A 12,552-nucleotide genomic window follows, 5' to 3' on the forward strand; every position below is an offset into this window, starting at 1 on the left:
TAGTCTGCTGACTTATACCACTAGGGGGCGCCTGTGGGACAGACTGCAGCCACAGTTGCTACTTAACAGCACATACCAAACACTGACTTTGAGAGATTTTGTTCTTTTGTTTTGCTTTTGTTTTTTGCTTGTATGTAAAAAGTAATTTGCTCGGATATGCCTCAGTAGTAGTGCTTGCATAGCACATCCAAGGCCCTGTTCTACCTCTAGAATGGCAAAAAAATAAAATAAATCATAAAATGCTAGAGTATAAATCATGAAATATGAGAAAACTTACTACTGTTTGAAATGGCCAGCCAGAACCAGGGATGACTGTAGTATCAGATGCCACACAGGCAAATCAGATGAAAGACACTGGTCTATCCAGGGGGGTAGCGCAGTCAAGTAATAGTGATATTTCCCCATTTCTGTTGCTACTGTCATCACTACCATTGTGACCATTTAAATATATAATACACACATTGCAATACTGTAATAAACTTGGACATCATACTAGATATAAGTGACTCCCTGAGTCCTAACTGTCTTACAGGAGGAAATGTAGCTGCACAAAACCTGACCAAAAGAAGCACTGTTATCAGGAAAGAAAATGCTCCATCAGTTCATACAATAACCTTCACAGATTAGTAATAACATGCATGTTTAATACTAGTCACCTGCTAGTGTGTACTTTCTTACTGGAACCCACCCTTCACACCTCCCATTTGGACTATACTTTAGAACACATTTTCGTATTAATCACTTTTTCAGTTTATTCTCTCAAAAAGCCTGAGAGATATAATAAAAAGCACCAATACTTCAAGTTGCCACTTCACTAAAAACCAGTATCTACTGCTGTGTCCAATAACATGTGGCCTGATACCACTGCAATTTAGAAGCTGTTCTACAATCACAAAAATAGTGCTTGCAAACAGAAGAACAAATGCTTAAACTTGGAATGCCAATATTCTATTTAGAATTTTAACAACTCATAAAACCATACCAGTGTAAAAGGGTTTTTACAGAAACAGCCCAACCTCTTTCCAGGTGGAGTTTTCCTCTTACTCCCTCCCCATTTGGCCCATTTGGGGGAAAAGTATGTCACTAACTCCACCACTGCTCAAGTTTGGCTACAAAGGGTCCTTCAAAGACACATAAGGAGGCTTGATGCTTGGTGAAGCCTAGCCTTGTTCAGAGGCAACTGAATCGCAAAGGCACTACCTGAGCAGTGGAATAAGCCATTGCTGTGTTCAAAGCTAAAGGGGTTATTAGGAGGTGGGGCCTGGCAGGAGGAAGTAGGCTTGTAGATCTTATCTCTAGTTCTTTCCTTCCTTCCCCCCCCCAATTCACAATCAGGTGATCAGTAGTGCTCTACCACTTGCACCCCACTATGATGCTCAGCCTCACCACAGACAAAAGCAACATAACCAAGTGACCATAGACTGAAACCTCTGAAACCATAAGCTAAGAAAACCTTTTTCCTAATTTAAGGTGTTTTTCTGAGTACTTTTTCACAGTGATAGAAGACTGACTAACACAATCACCATTTTCTGGTGTCATTTTTTGACCATTTACAATGTGTCAAACATTCTAAATACATTAGTTTACTTACAGTCTAAAAAAACTGCTATCATGACTTGTTTTTTTTTTGCAGGTTGTGGGCCTGAACTCTGGGCCTGGGCGCTGTCCCTCAGCTCTTCAGCTCAAGGCCAGCACTCTACCACTGGAGCCACAGCGCCACTTCCAGCTTTTTCTGTTTATGTGGTGCTGAGGAATTGAACCCAGGGCCTCATGCATGCGAGGCAAGCACTTACCACTGAGCCACCTTCCCAGCCCTGCTATCATGATTTCTATTTTACAAATGAGGAAACAAGCCTATATAAGCTAAGTAATTTACCCAAGTACATCCAAGTAGAAACTATAAAGCCAGAGATCAAATCTAGGATTATCTCATGCCCAGTCTTGGTGTCCACACTGTACAACCTCCTTCATCCACTGGACAGTTTTCACGAGCAGTAACCTCCTCATCCGAAGAGTGCAAGAATCCAAGAGTTACAACCAAACTGAGTACTCCCTAAGATGCTTCCTAATAAGTGTATGAAGTACTTGGTGCTGGATCACTTGTAACTACCGTAAACTGTGTCTACACAAGAAATAGAAAACTCTGATTTAATGTACTAGGAAACTATTCTATTACTACTTATATAACAGAACTCTTGCCTCCTTTGAGCTTGAAATGGAGCCACAATCTGAGAATGGTACATTTCCATTCTTTCCTAGCATGATGAATCCCCAGCTTCCCAGCTCTCCCACCCAGCAGCACTAACACTGTACAAGAGTGATTTCTGCTTCCTGTATAGCAAGAAAATCTGACTTGGGAAACAGGGAAGAAAACAAACCTCTCCTACAGTATGTTTTGAAAAGGTAAAGTAATAAATATAAAAGTAATTGTCTATCCAAGTATCAGTGGCTCACACCTATAATCTAGCTACTCAGGAGGCTGAGATCTGAGAATCATGGTTCAAAGTCAGTCCCGGCAGAAACGTCCATGAGACTCTTATTTCCAATTAACCACTAAAAATGCTGGAAGTAGAGCTATGGCTCAATTGGTAGTAGGCTAGTCTTGAGCAAAAAAATAAAGAGCTCCAGGGGAAATGTGGCTTAGTGGTAGCATGCATGCATGAAGCTCTGGGTTCAATTCCTCAATACCACATAAACAGAAAAAAGCTGGAAGGGCCCTATGGCTCAAGTGGTAGAATGCTAGCCTTGAGCAAAAAAAGCTCAGTGACAGTGCCTAGGCCTCTAAGTTCAAGCCCCAGGACCGGCCCTCACCCCACCTCACCCCAAAAAAAGTGCTCTAGGACAGCACCCAGGCCCTGAGTTCAAGTTCCAGGACTGGCAAAAAAAAAAAAAAAAGCAATTATCTCTAAATATAGAATAATGGATAATTTATCTTAAGTTCTTCCATCCACTTTCCTAGTTTTAAAAATAGATACATATCCTTTTTCATGACAAATATATATATATGTTTAACATATACAAATAGGAATAAGAACATAATAAACCCTAATCCCTACCAACTAACTTCAACATTAATTATCAACATGTGAGCAACCATCTCTTTTATATACCAAACTACTTCCTTCTTACTCCCAGTTAGTTACTGAAAGCAAATCACATGTGTAATTCAATTCATTTAACAAATACTTACTTGTATGTCTACAATGAGAGTCTTTTAAAACACACACACAAAAAAAAGCATTCTCATACCTAAGGTACATATATACAATTTAAATAATGATTTATGTATCATATACATTTTAACAACTATATATTTTTTAATCAGGTAAGAATTTGAAGAACCCCAGATATTAAAAGAAAAATGAAATTTTCAGTGGCTTTACTGCCTAAACAACTCATTTGTTTCCCTGAGCAGCTATGCAGCTGCCCCTCAGCCCCAGGAATAACTGGCAAAAATGACTACTTCCATTTATCAGTGTTTCTGACATTTACCTGTTAAGAACTGCTTCCTTGTCTCCAAGACGACTTTTAATTTTACTTGTCAGATAGTCCAAAAACAGTGTCCAGATGTCCAAACAAGAAAAGTAACCTTCATGAGTAGGCTATGGTACCAAAAAAAAAAAAAAATCCATTTAATGAAATCACTTAATCCAACTATTGCTCAGAAACACACACACACAAGTGATTACTTCCACCAGAATGGCAGAACTATACGCCTAGAGTTCCCTGCTTCCTTGGTGATCACCACTGGGCACTTTCAGTCTTTACCATCGGACCCTGTGGAACCTAACAACAAATACATCAGGAGATAAGGCAAGACAGGGCAAAGACAAAAGGCACGGCAGGGCAAACTGGTTACAATAAAAACCTATCTTAACACCTGAGACTGTGTGGAAAAAGGCTCCTTCAATTCAAATCTACTTTGGAGAGAAAGAAATCACTGTCTAGAGATACGACATTCAGTCACAGACAGAAGTAAGTTCCTTTACCCTCCTCCTCCCATGCTCTTTCCACTACAAACCATTACAAAACCAAAAATAAATCAGAGTGGCTTCAAAGGATGTAAGGGAAGTAAGAGCCATGGTCTTCTAATATAGACTGAGGAAAAAAAAAAAAGCTGTCAATCACCTTGCAGGGCACTGTGCAAAAAGGGGCTGTCAAGCAGGTTAACAGCAATCTCAAAGCAGGAACTGACGGGGATAAATGATTAGTTAGAAGAGCAGAACAACATTCAAATGTTTTTTTTTTCTTTCACGCAATTGTTTCTAACATATTTGTAAGATGATTTCTTTGTTGCTTTGTATGTCCCTCCCCCACGGTATAACGCCTGCTTTCACTGTATCTGATGTTGGTATAATTTGTGGAGGGGAAGGAAAAAAAAACAACAAATCGTTTAAATAGGGATAAGGTGGACCCAGTGCAACAATGAGATGTACAAGTCGTTAAGTCGAAAAACAAACTTTACAACTTTTGGGGGGAGGGGGGAGAGATGGGAGGAGAATGAGAAGGGATGGGAAGGGGAAACAAAGGAAGAGGCAACAATGCTTGATAAGAAATGTACTCGTTATGGGGCTGGGAAGGTGGCTCAGTGGTAGAGTGCTTGCCTTGCATGCATGAGGCCCTGGGTTCGATTCCCCTAGCACCACATAAGAAAAAAGAAAAAAGCCAGAAGTGGCGCTGTGGCTTAAGTGGTAGAATGCTAGCCTTGAGCTGAAGAGCTGAGGGACAGCGCCCAGGTCCAGAGTTCAGGCCCCACAACCGGACCCCCCCCCCAAAAAAAGAAATGTACTCGTTATCTTGCCCATGTAATTGTAACCCCTCTGTACGATATTTTCACAATAAAAAAATAAATAAAAATTTTAAAATAAAATAAATAAATAAAAGAGAAGAGAAGAACAAGTCTCTGCAGGGTCCTAGAGCCCAGACTGTTGTAGTTAATTTTTCTTAAGGGCTTTGAGGTTCTATTTCATGTCTAATCAAGCACCATACTCTCCTACACACACACACATGTAGCTCCCAATCTCTAAAACATCCACTCAAATTCTAGCTATTCCTTTGGTTTTACATAATTGCCCACTGAACCCATGTTTAAGACCAGGAGCAGGTGTGGGGAGGAGAGAGAAGGCTCTGGTGTTTTACCTGATGAAATGTGTACTTAAAGAGCAGCGTCAGAAACTCCAGCACAGGGAATTGGGAATAAGACTCGATTCTCCGTAGGTGAACACTCACAAAGAGCCGCAGAAAGTCAGTAAACTTCTCAATATAGCTAAATGAAATAGGAAAACAACAAGATATAAGAAACACAGCTAGCTCCTTAGAAGAAATTCAAATTTCTTTCAGTGCAGAAGTACAGAAAAATGAGTATGTTTTCAGTTAAAAATATAAAGGCCTACAACAATTACCTACAGGACAGGCAACCCTTCATTCCATTACCACCTGCAACATAGCAGAAAAGCAGCTTTAATCCTCAGACACACCCTCCAAGGCTTGTTACCAACTAGTGTTCACTCACCTACTTCTAACTCATTCACTGTACAACCCACCCAAAGTGAAAGGGGTAGGGTAAGAAGCTGATGGGCAGAGGACAACGTCACTTCATGTGGCAAATCTCGAAGTTGATTTTCTTTGCTGGAAGGCCAACATTAGAATGCAGCGTGCTTCAGACCAAGACCAAGGTGCTACAGGGCCTGGTATCCAAGTGTACAGGCTCAGGCTCAAACCCTAGGGCTCATTTGTCCCTCTCTTGCTCTGAGTCAGTACATTTAGCCCATGTTACAGGGATTTTCAAATACAAGGGAGTTCAGAGCTAGATAGGCCTTGGGGACAATTTAGTCTGATGCTCCCATTTGGCAGATGAGAGCCAAAGAGGTAATGCACTGGTCCCCTGTAACTCTGGTAGCAGAGGAGACTGTCATCCGTTCCCAGCCCAGTGTTCCCCATGCATCTGCTCGCTACGTCATTTCTCAGGACAGTGAGGGCCACGGACAGAAGGCTCTCTACTAAGCACACAACACATCATCACACCCATGTCAAAACTGTCATTTTAGGCCCCTAATACCAAAAGGTGATTAGAAAATGAGATAGACACACCTACAAAAGTCACACTTCAGTCACCAACAAAATGGTAAAGTCACAGCCAGGTGCTGGTAGCTCAGGCCTGTTAACTCTAGCTACTCGGGAGGCTGAGATCTAAGTATCATGATTCAAAGCTAGCTAGGGCAGGGAAGTCCATGATACTCTTATGTCCAATTAACCACCAGAAAACCAGAAGTAGAGCTGTGGCTCAAAGTGGTACAGCACTAGCATGAGCAAAAAAGCTCAGGGATAGTGCCCGGGTCCTGAGTTCAAGCCCCATGACCAACTTAAAAAAAAAAAAAAAGCTGGGAAGGTGGCTCAGTGGTAGAGTGCTTGCCTTGCATGCATGAGGCCCTGGGTTCGATTCCTCAGCACCACATAAGAAAAAAAGCCGGAAGTGGTGCTGTGGCTCAAGTGGTAGAGTGCTAGCCTGAGCTGAAGAGCTGAGGGACAGCGCCCAGGCCCAGAGTTCAGGCCCCACGACCAGACCCCCCCCCCAAAAAAAGTAAAGTAATACTAGGCCTTAGCTGAAAATGAAAGTCTAAAAGCAACTCTGAATCTCCTAACTGCAAAAGTCTATGTTTTAGGAGCTGGTTCAGTGGTAGAGTGCTTGCTTTGCATGCATGAGGCCCTGAGTTCAATTCCTCAGCACCACATAAGCAGAAAAAGCTGGAAGTGGTGCTATGGCCCAAGTAGTACAGCACTTGCCTTGACCTGAAGAGCTAAGGGACAGCCTCTAGGCCCAAAGTTCAGGCTCCATGACCGACCCCCCCCCCCAAAGAAGGCTTTGTTTTGTTGTTGTTTTTGTCAGTCGTGGGGCTTAAACTCTGAGCCTGGGCGCTCTCCCTCAGCTCTTCAGCTCAAGGCTAGTGCTCTACCACTTCAGCCACAGCACCACTTCCGGTTTCTGGTGATTTATGGAGATAAGAGTCTCAAGGTCACTGTGAAGGTGGCTCAGTGGTAGAGTGCTTGCCTCCCATGCATGAGGCCCTGAGTTTGATTCCTTAGCACCACATAAGCAGGGAAAAAAAAGCTGGAAGTAGTGTTGTAGTTCAAGTGGTAAAGCGCTAGCCTTGAGCTAAAGAGCTGAGAGACAGGGCCCAGGCCCAGAGTTCAGCTCCCATGATTGACAGGAAAAAAAAAAAAGGAGTCTCAAGGTCTTTCCTGCCCAGGCTTTGAACCATAATCCGCAAATCTCAGCCTCTTGAGTTGCTAGGATTACAGGCGAGAGCCCAGCAGAAAGGCTACGTTTTAAAGCAGAGATGAGTAAAATAATAAAGGAGGATAAGACAATTCATACCTCAGAGAAACAAAACTGGCCCAAAAAACAAAATGCTTCCTATTATTCCTGGATACTGTCCCCAAAGGCAGCCAACTTCTCTCTATTCACTTGTGGGCTTATATTCAGCTCTTTAAAAATAAAGTTAAGGGCTGGGAAGGTGGCTCAGTGGTACAGCACTTGCCTTGCATGCTTGAGGCCCTGGGTTCGATTCCTCAGCACCACATAAGCAGAAAAAGCCAGAAGTGGCGCTGTGGCTCAAGTGGTAGAGCGCTAGCCTTGGCTGTAGAGCTGAGGGACAGCGCCCAGGCCCAGAGTTCAGGCCCCATGACTGAACCCAAAAAAATAAAAAATAAATAAAGTTAATTTGTTTCAATAAGGATTCGATCTTAGATTAAGATTAGACCAAATATTGGGAGGGGGAAAAAAGGTATTAAGATCAATAGGTTTGTTTTTGTTTTTTTTTTTGTGGCAGTCCTGGAGCTTGAATTCAGTACCTGTGCACTATCACTGAGCTTTTTCATTCCAGGCTAGCAATCTACCACTTGAGCCACAGTGCAACTTCCATATCTTTGATAATTCATTGGAGATAAGAGTCTCATAAACTTTGCTACCCGGGATGGCTCTGAACCATGATCCTGAGATCTCAGCCTCCTGTGTAGCTAAGTATTACAGGCATGAACCATTGATGCCCAGCTAAGATCAATAGTTTTGAGAGGCAGAAAAATACAAAGGGCTTCTCTCTGGTCCTCCAACCACTAATACTCAGGAGCAGCAATTGCTCAGTCCTCTGTTGGAGTATTGCATTGTATTTCTCACATGGATCTTCAATGACAGCAGCAAGCTTACTGCTCCTTAGGAAGCTGTACCCATTGCCCACAAAATGAACAAAGAGAAATCAGAGACAAGATATCCACCAAAATCAATCTTATTTTAAAATTCAACCCAATTTTTAAAACACAGGGCGAGGCATGTGTCCAGCATGTCATGGCTATGAGTTAGAGCTCTAGCACATGAAAACAAAAAACAGACAAAAAAAGGGGGGGGAGGGGGAGAAACAGAGAAGAGGGGACCAACCACCAACCCACAGGTGTTCAGTAAAGATTCAATTTCACCTCATTTTCTTTCCCTTGCCCACCTTCTGATATAGTTGCTAATGAACAAGAAAGTTAGAAAAAAGGCAGAAGAGAAGAAAAGCCTAGGCCTTGGTTAAGCAGCTCAGAAACCAAGAGTTGTCAGAGATGTTCAGAATTAGTAGTGAGACCCACAAGCCAGGAAATAAGCACACAGTATTCTTTATGTCACCTTTCTACTTCCAGTGCAACAGGAAGTTAGGGTTAAATAAAAAAAAAAAAAAGCAAGAGCACAAAAGTTACACAGAACAAAGTCAGCACACAGATAATCCATGACAGCTTTCTATGCCAACTGAATATGAACCCTAACAGTTTGGGGGCCACTATGGGCTTTAAAAGGAAAAGTCAAAATAATTAATAGTTGCTGGCTGCTACAGGTAGCTCAATTCTTAATTAACACATGAAGGCAAGCCAACCCTTCTTCAAACAAAACTAGAAAGGATAAGAAATTGTGTGACTACTGAAGCAGCTGAGGTCATGTAAAAATTATTGGTGGGGTTGGAAATGTGGCTTAGTGGTACAGTGCTTGCCTAGCATACACAAATCCTTGAGTTCAATTCCTCAGTATCACATAAACAGAAAAAGCCAGAAGTGGTGCTGTGGCTCAAATGGTAAGAGTGCTAGCCTTGAGCAAAAGAAGCTCAGGGACAGTGTCTAGGCCCTAAGTTCAAGTCCCAGGACAGGGGGAAAAAAATTACTGATAGGCACCACTGGCTTACACCTGTAACCCTAGCAACTCAGGAGGCTGAGATGTGGGGATTGCAGTGTGAAACCAGCCCAGGCAGGAAAGTCCATGAGACACTTATCTCCAATTAATCACAGAAAAGCTAGAAGTGGAGCTGTGGCTCAAGTATTAGAGCACTAGCCTTAAGTAAAAGCAGCTCAGGGACAGCGCCCAGACCAAGAGTTCAAGTCCTAGGACAGGCAAAAAAAAAAAGTCATTACTAAATACTAAAATATTTCTTAGACTACTTCTTTCCTGATCTTACAAAATAAGCATCACATAAAACTTATTTATAACGGATGGAATCAAAATAATCTTCTGTATCAATTTAACTTTACAAAAACTTGTATCCAATTTAAAAAGCACTAAAGATAATAGAGCACTAAAACTTCGTTGATTTTAGATAGCTGACATTATATTCTGTTACATATTTTGAGAAAAAGAAAATAAATAACTCTATAGAGCTTAATAAAGACATTGGAAGGAAAATAAATTGAAATATTAATAAATTTTACTGCTAAGCTATGTAAACATTGAGTAATCCAACCCAGTACATCTACTTGAACGCTGCTCAACAGTCCACAAGGCAGGCCTCAACTGCCTTCATCTTTACACAGCAGTAGCACCTTATCAGTGAAAGTTGTAAAATACATACATGACATCATCTGCAAAAGAAATAAATAATGCAACCCTGTCTCAAGACTATTATACTCAACTCATATCCTAAAGGACTCTATGAAAACAGGCTTGAAGAATTTTAGGCTCTATTCATGAGGAAGTAGCAAAGCAATACAGATACGTGCCACACTGACTGCACTCTCATCAATATTTATCCTGTCTTTGAGCGAACAGGCATCATTTGTGTAAAACTTATTAGGATACTAACAACACTCCTATATACCACAAGATGCCCACTGGGAAACAGCTGGATGGTGAAAACAAGCAGCATCCAGTGAGAAGGAGCAACAGAACCCCTGTACCTCCATGAGCCTCTTCTGTTCTCACCTACGTAGGCAGGGGCCACGCTCTTGGTTCCTGCACACCTCAGACCTGCAGGCAGATAGTGAGGAAGGGGACAGAGGCGTGGACAGGACAGGAGAGAGACAACAGGGAGGAGAGACAACAGGCCTACACAAGCCACCACCATTTTCCACACTCAACTCACTTCCCTTAACCACCCTAGCCCTTCCAGCTCAGTCTGGACTTGCTGTACATACCCACCTACCTTTCTGTTCCTTACCAGGAGGCCCATATTCTGAAATTAAACAGGTTACAGACAGCACGTGGCATGGCGTAACAAACAAGCCCTGTCTCCAGCACAGTGACTCCACCTTTTGCATTACCTCTCATCAAGCTCTTCTAGCCTGCTCTTCACCGTGTGGGCGTTGTTATCCCTGGTGATCTTCTGCAGGAGGTAGAAGGTCTGCTGGAACATACGCAGCAAATACTCCTCAAATTCCATAGGCACACAGTTTTTGGACATGAGTTCATTGATGCAGGACATGGCCAGCACACCAAGCCGGCCACGCTCCTGTCCCAAGACACAGTTCTGGCTGCTGCCATTCACTGATGCCATCTTTCTGGCCCGGATGTCACAGCCAAAGCGTGCAAAGTGGAAGATGGTGGTGAGGAGGGACGGGGTGATGCTGGCAGACAGAGGAATCCAACTGAAGAGATGGGCCAGACACTCCAAGGCCAAAGAACAGATATACTCACTCTCCGCATCAAGGATGGGGATAGGCTGATTCAACAATTTGGCTGAGCTAGGACTCTGCAACAGGTTACTTAGTAAGTCACCTGGAAATTTAAAAGAAGCTTTTACAATAACCAGTATCAAATCTCTCACAAACACTCTAAGTAATTCTTCTTCCCCCAGAAAAAGCTTATAATCACATATGAAATAAAAAACAAAATCATCATGTTCAGCGTTAAACACCAAGAATAGGGGCTGGGGTCTACCTCAGTGACAGAGCACACGCTGCTAAGCTTAGCACACATAAGCCTGGGTCCAATCCCTGGCTTATGCATATATATATACACACAAACACACTACAAAAACTTAATAGCAGAGCAAAATAGAATAACTAATACTGATTCTTGAGGGAAAAAAAATCTGGCTATAGTCTCACTATTCTAACCTAAATGTGGTTTCAATAAGATCTGTAGAACAGCAGATTCCCAGGAAACAGAGTAGTAATATTACCAAAGGCCTCTGCCTACCAAAGTTTCCTTTTCTTGCATCTTCTACAATCATAACCATGTTTTAAGAAAAAAAATACATGTTCATAACATAAAAGGCCTTAACATCATAAAGTTAGATACTAATGAGTTAAAAACTAAAACCAAGGACAAAAATTCATATAAAAAAGATAGAAGCAGCTGGGAAGGTGGCTCAGTGGTAGAGCGCTTGCCTCCCATGCATGAGGCTCTGGGTTGATTCCTCAGCACCACATAAGCAGAAAAAGCCGGAAGTGGTGCTATGGCTCAAGTGGTAGAGCACTAGCCTTGAGCTGAAGAGCTGAGGGACAGTGCCCAGGCCCAGAGTTCAGGCCCCTTGACTGACAATAAATAAATAAGTTAATTAATTAAAAAAATATATAGAAGCTGAGACATAGGGAAATGAAAAACTTATTAAAACAACAACACAAATCTTCAAAAGAGAAAAATTAATTTAACACATCACCAAATAACAATTTCTAATCTAAGTAAGGAACATGACCAGGCAGAGTGGACTGCAGGCAGATAGCACTCAGGAGGCAGAGACAGGAGGTTCTCTACTAGAGGTGACCATGTGCTACACAGGCCCATCTTAAAAATAAATGAATAAAAACTGAACAACAGTGGCTTACACTTACAATATTATTTGGGAGGCTGAGTTTAAAGAACCATGGTTCTAGACCAACCTGGGCAGAAAAGACACCATCAATGGAAGAAGCTGATGTGGTAATATGCACCTGTCACCCTAGCTACAACGAGAAACCTAAAATAGGGGGACTGTAGTCTAGGACTGTACCTGGGCAAGAAGTGAGACCCTGCTTCAGAAATAACAAGAGCCAAAAAGGGGGAGGACGGGGGAAATGGGGGACACTGGAAGTGTGGCTCAGGAGTAGATTACCTCCCTAGCGAGCTCAAGGCCCAGAGTTCAAAAATACGCCCAGGACAAAAAAAAAAAAATATGTGGGCAGAGTATAGTATATTTACTAACTTGGAGGCTGCCCATGGTGGCTGTCACAACTCTAAGAAACTCTCCTACAAAATCCTATCATTCTTCCCTTTGGCTTTTTTATTTCAAGTTTGTTGCCTCAGGGTTTCTCAACCTTAGTTAACGCTGTTGAAATGTA

The 12,552-nt window shown here is 42.2% G+C and overlaps 1 protein-coding gene across 1 annotated transcript in view; it reads right to left on the minus strand.

Annotated features, from left to right (window-relative positions):
* The window catches only part of Xpo6 (exportin 6), a 96,068-nt gene that overhangs the window by 42,237 nt on the left and 41,279 nt on the right, over positions 1-12,552 (minus strand). Inside the window, exons 7-9 of the mRNA XM_013011576.1 lie at positions 10,555-11,008; positions 5,140-5,266; positions 3,493-3,602 (exon numbers count right to left, since the gene is read on the minus strand). Of these exons, the coding sequence (XP_012867030.1) occupies positions 3,493-3,602; positions 5,140-5,266; positions 10,555-11,008 (691 nt within the window). The remainder of the gene's footprint in view (positions 1-3,492; positions 3,603-5,139; positions 5,267-10,554; positions 11,009-12,552) is intronic.

The sequence above is a fragment of the Dipodomys ordii genome, unplaced genomic scaffold, assembly GCF_000151885.1.
Source record: "Dipodomys ordii isolate 6190 unplaced genomic scaffold, Dord_2.0 Scaffold14, whole genome shotgun sequence".
Taxonomy (NCBI): domain Eukaryota; kingdom Metazoa; phylum Chordata; class Mammalia; order Rodentia; family Heteromyidae; genus Dipodomys; species Dipodomys ordii.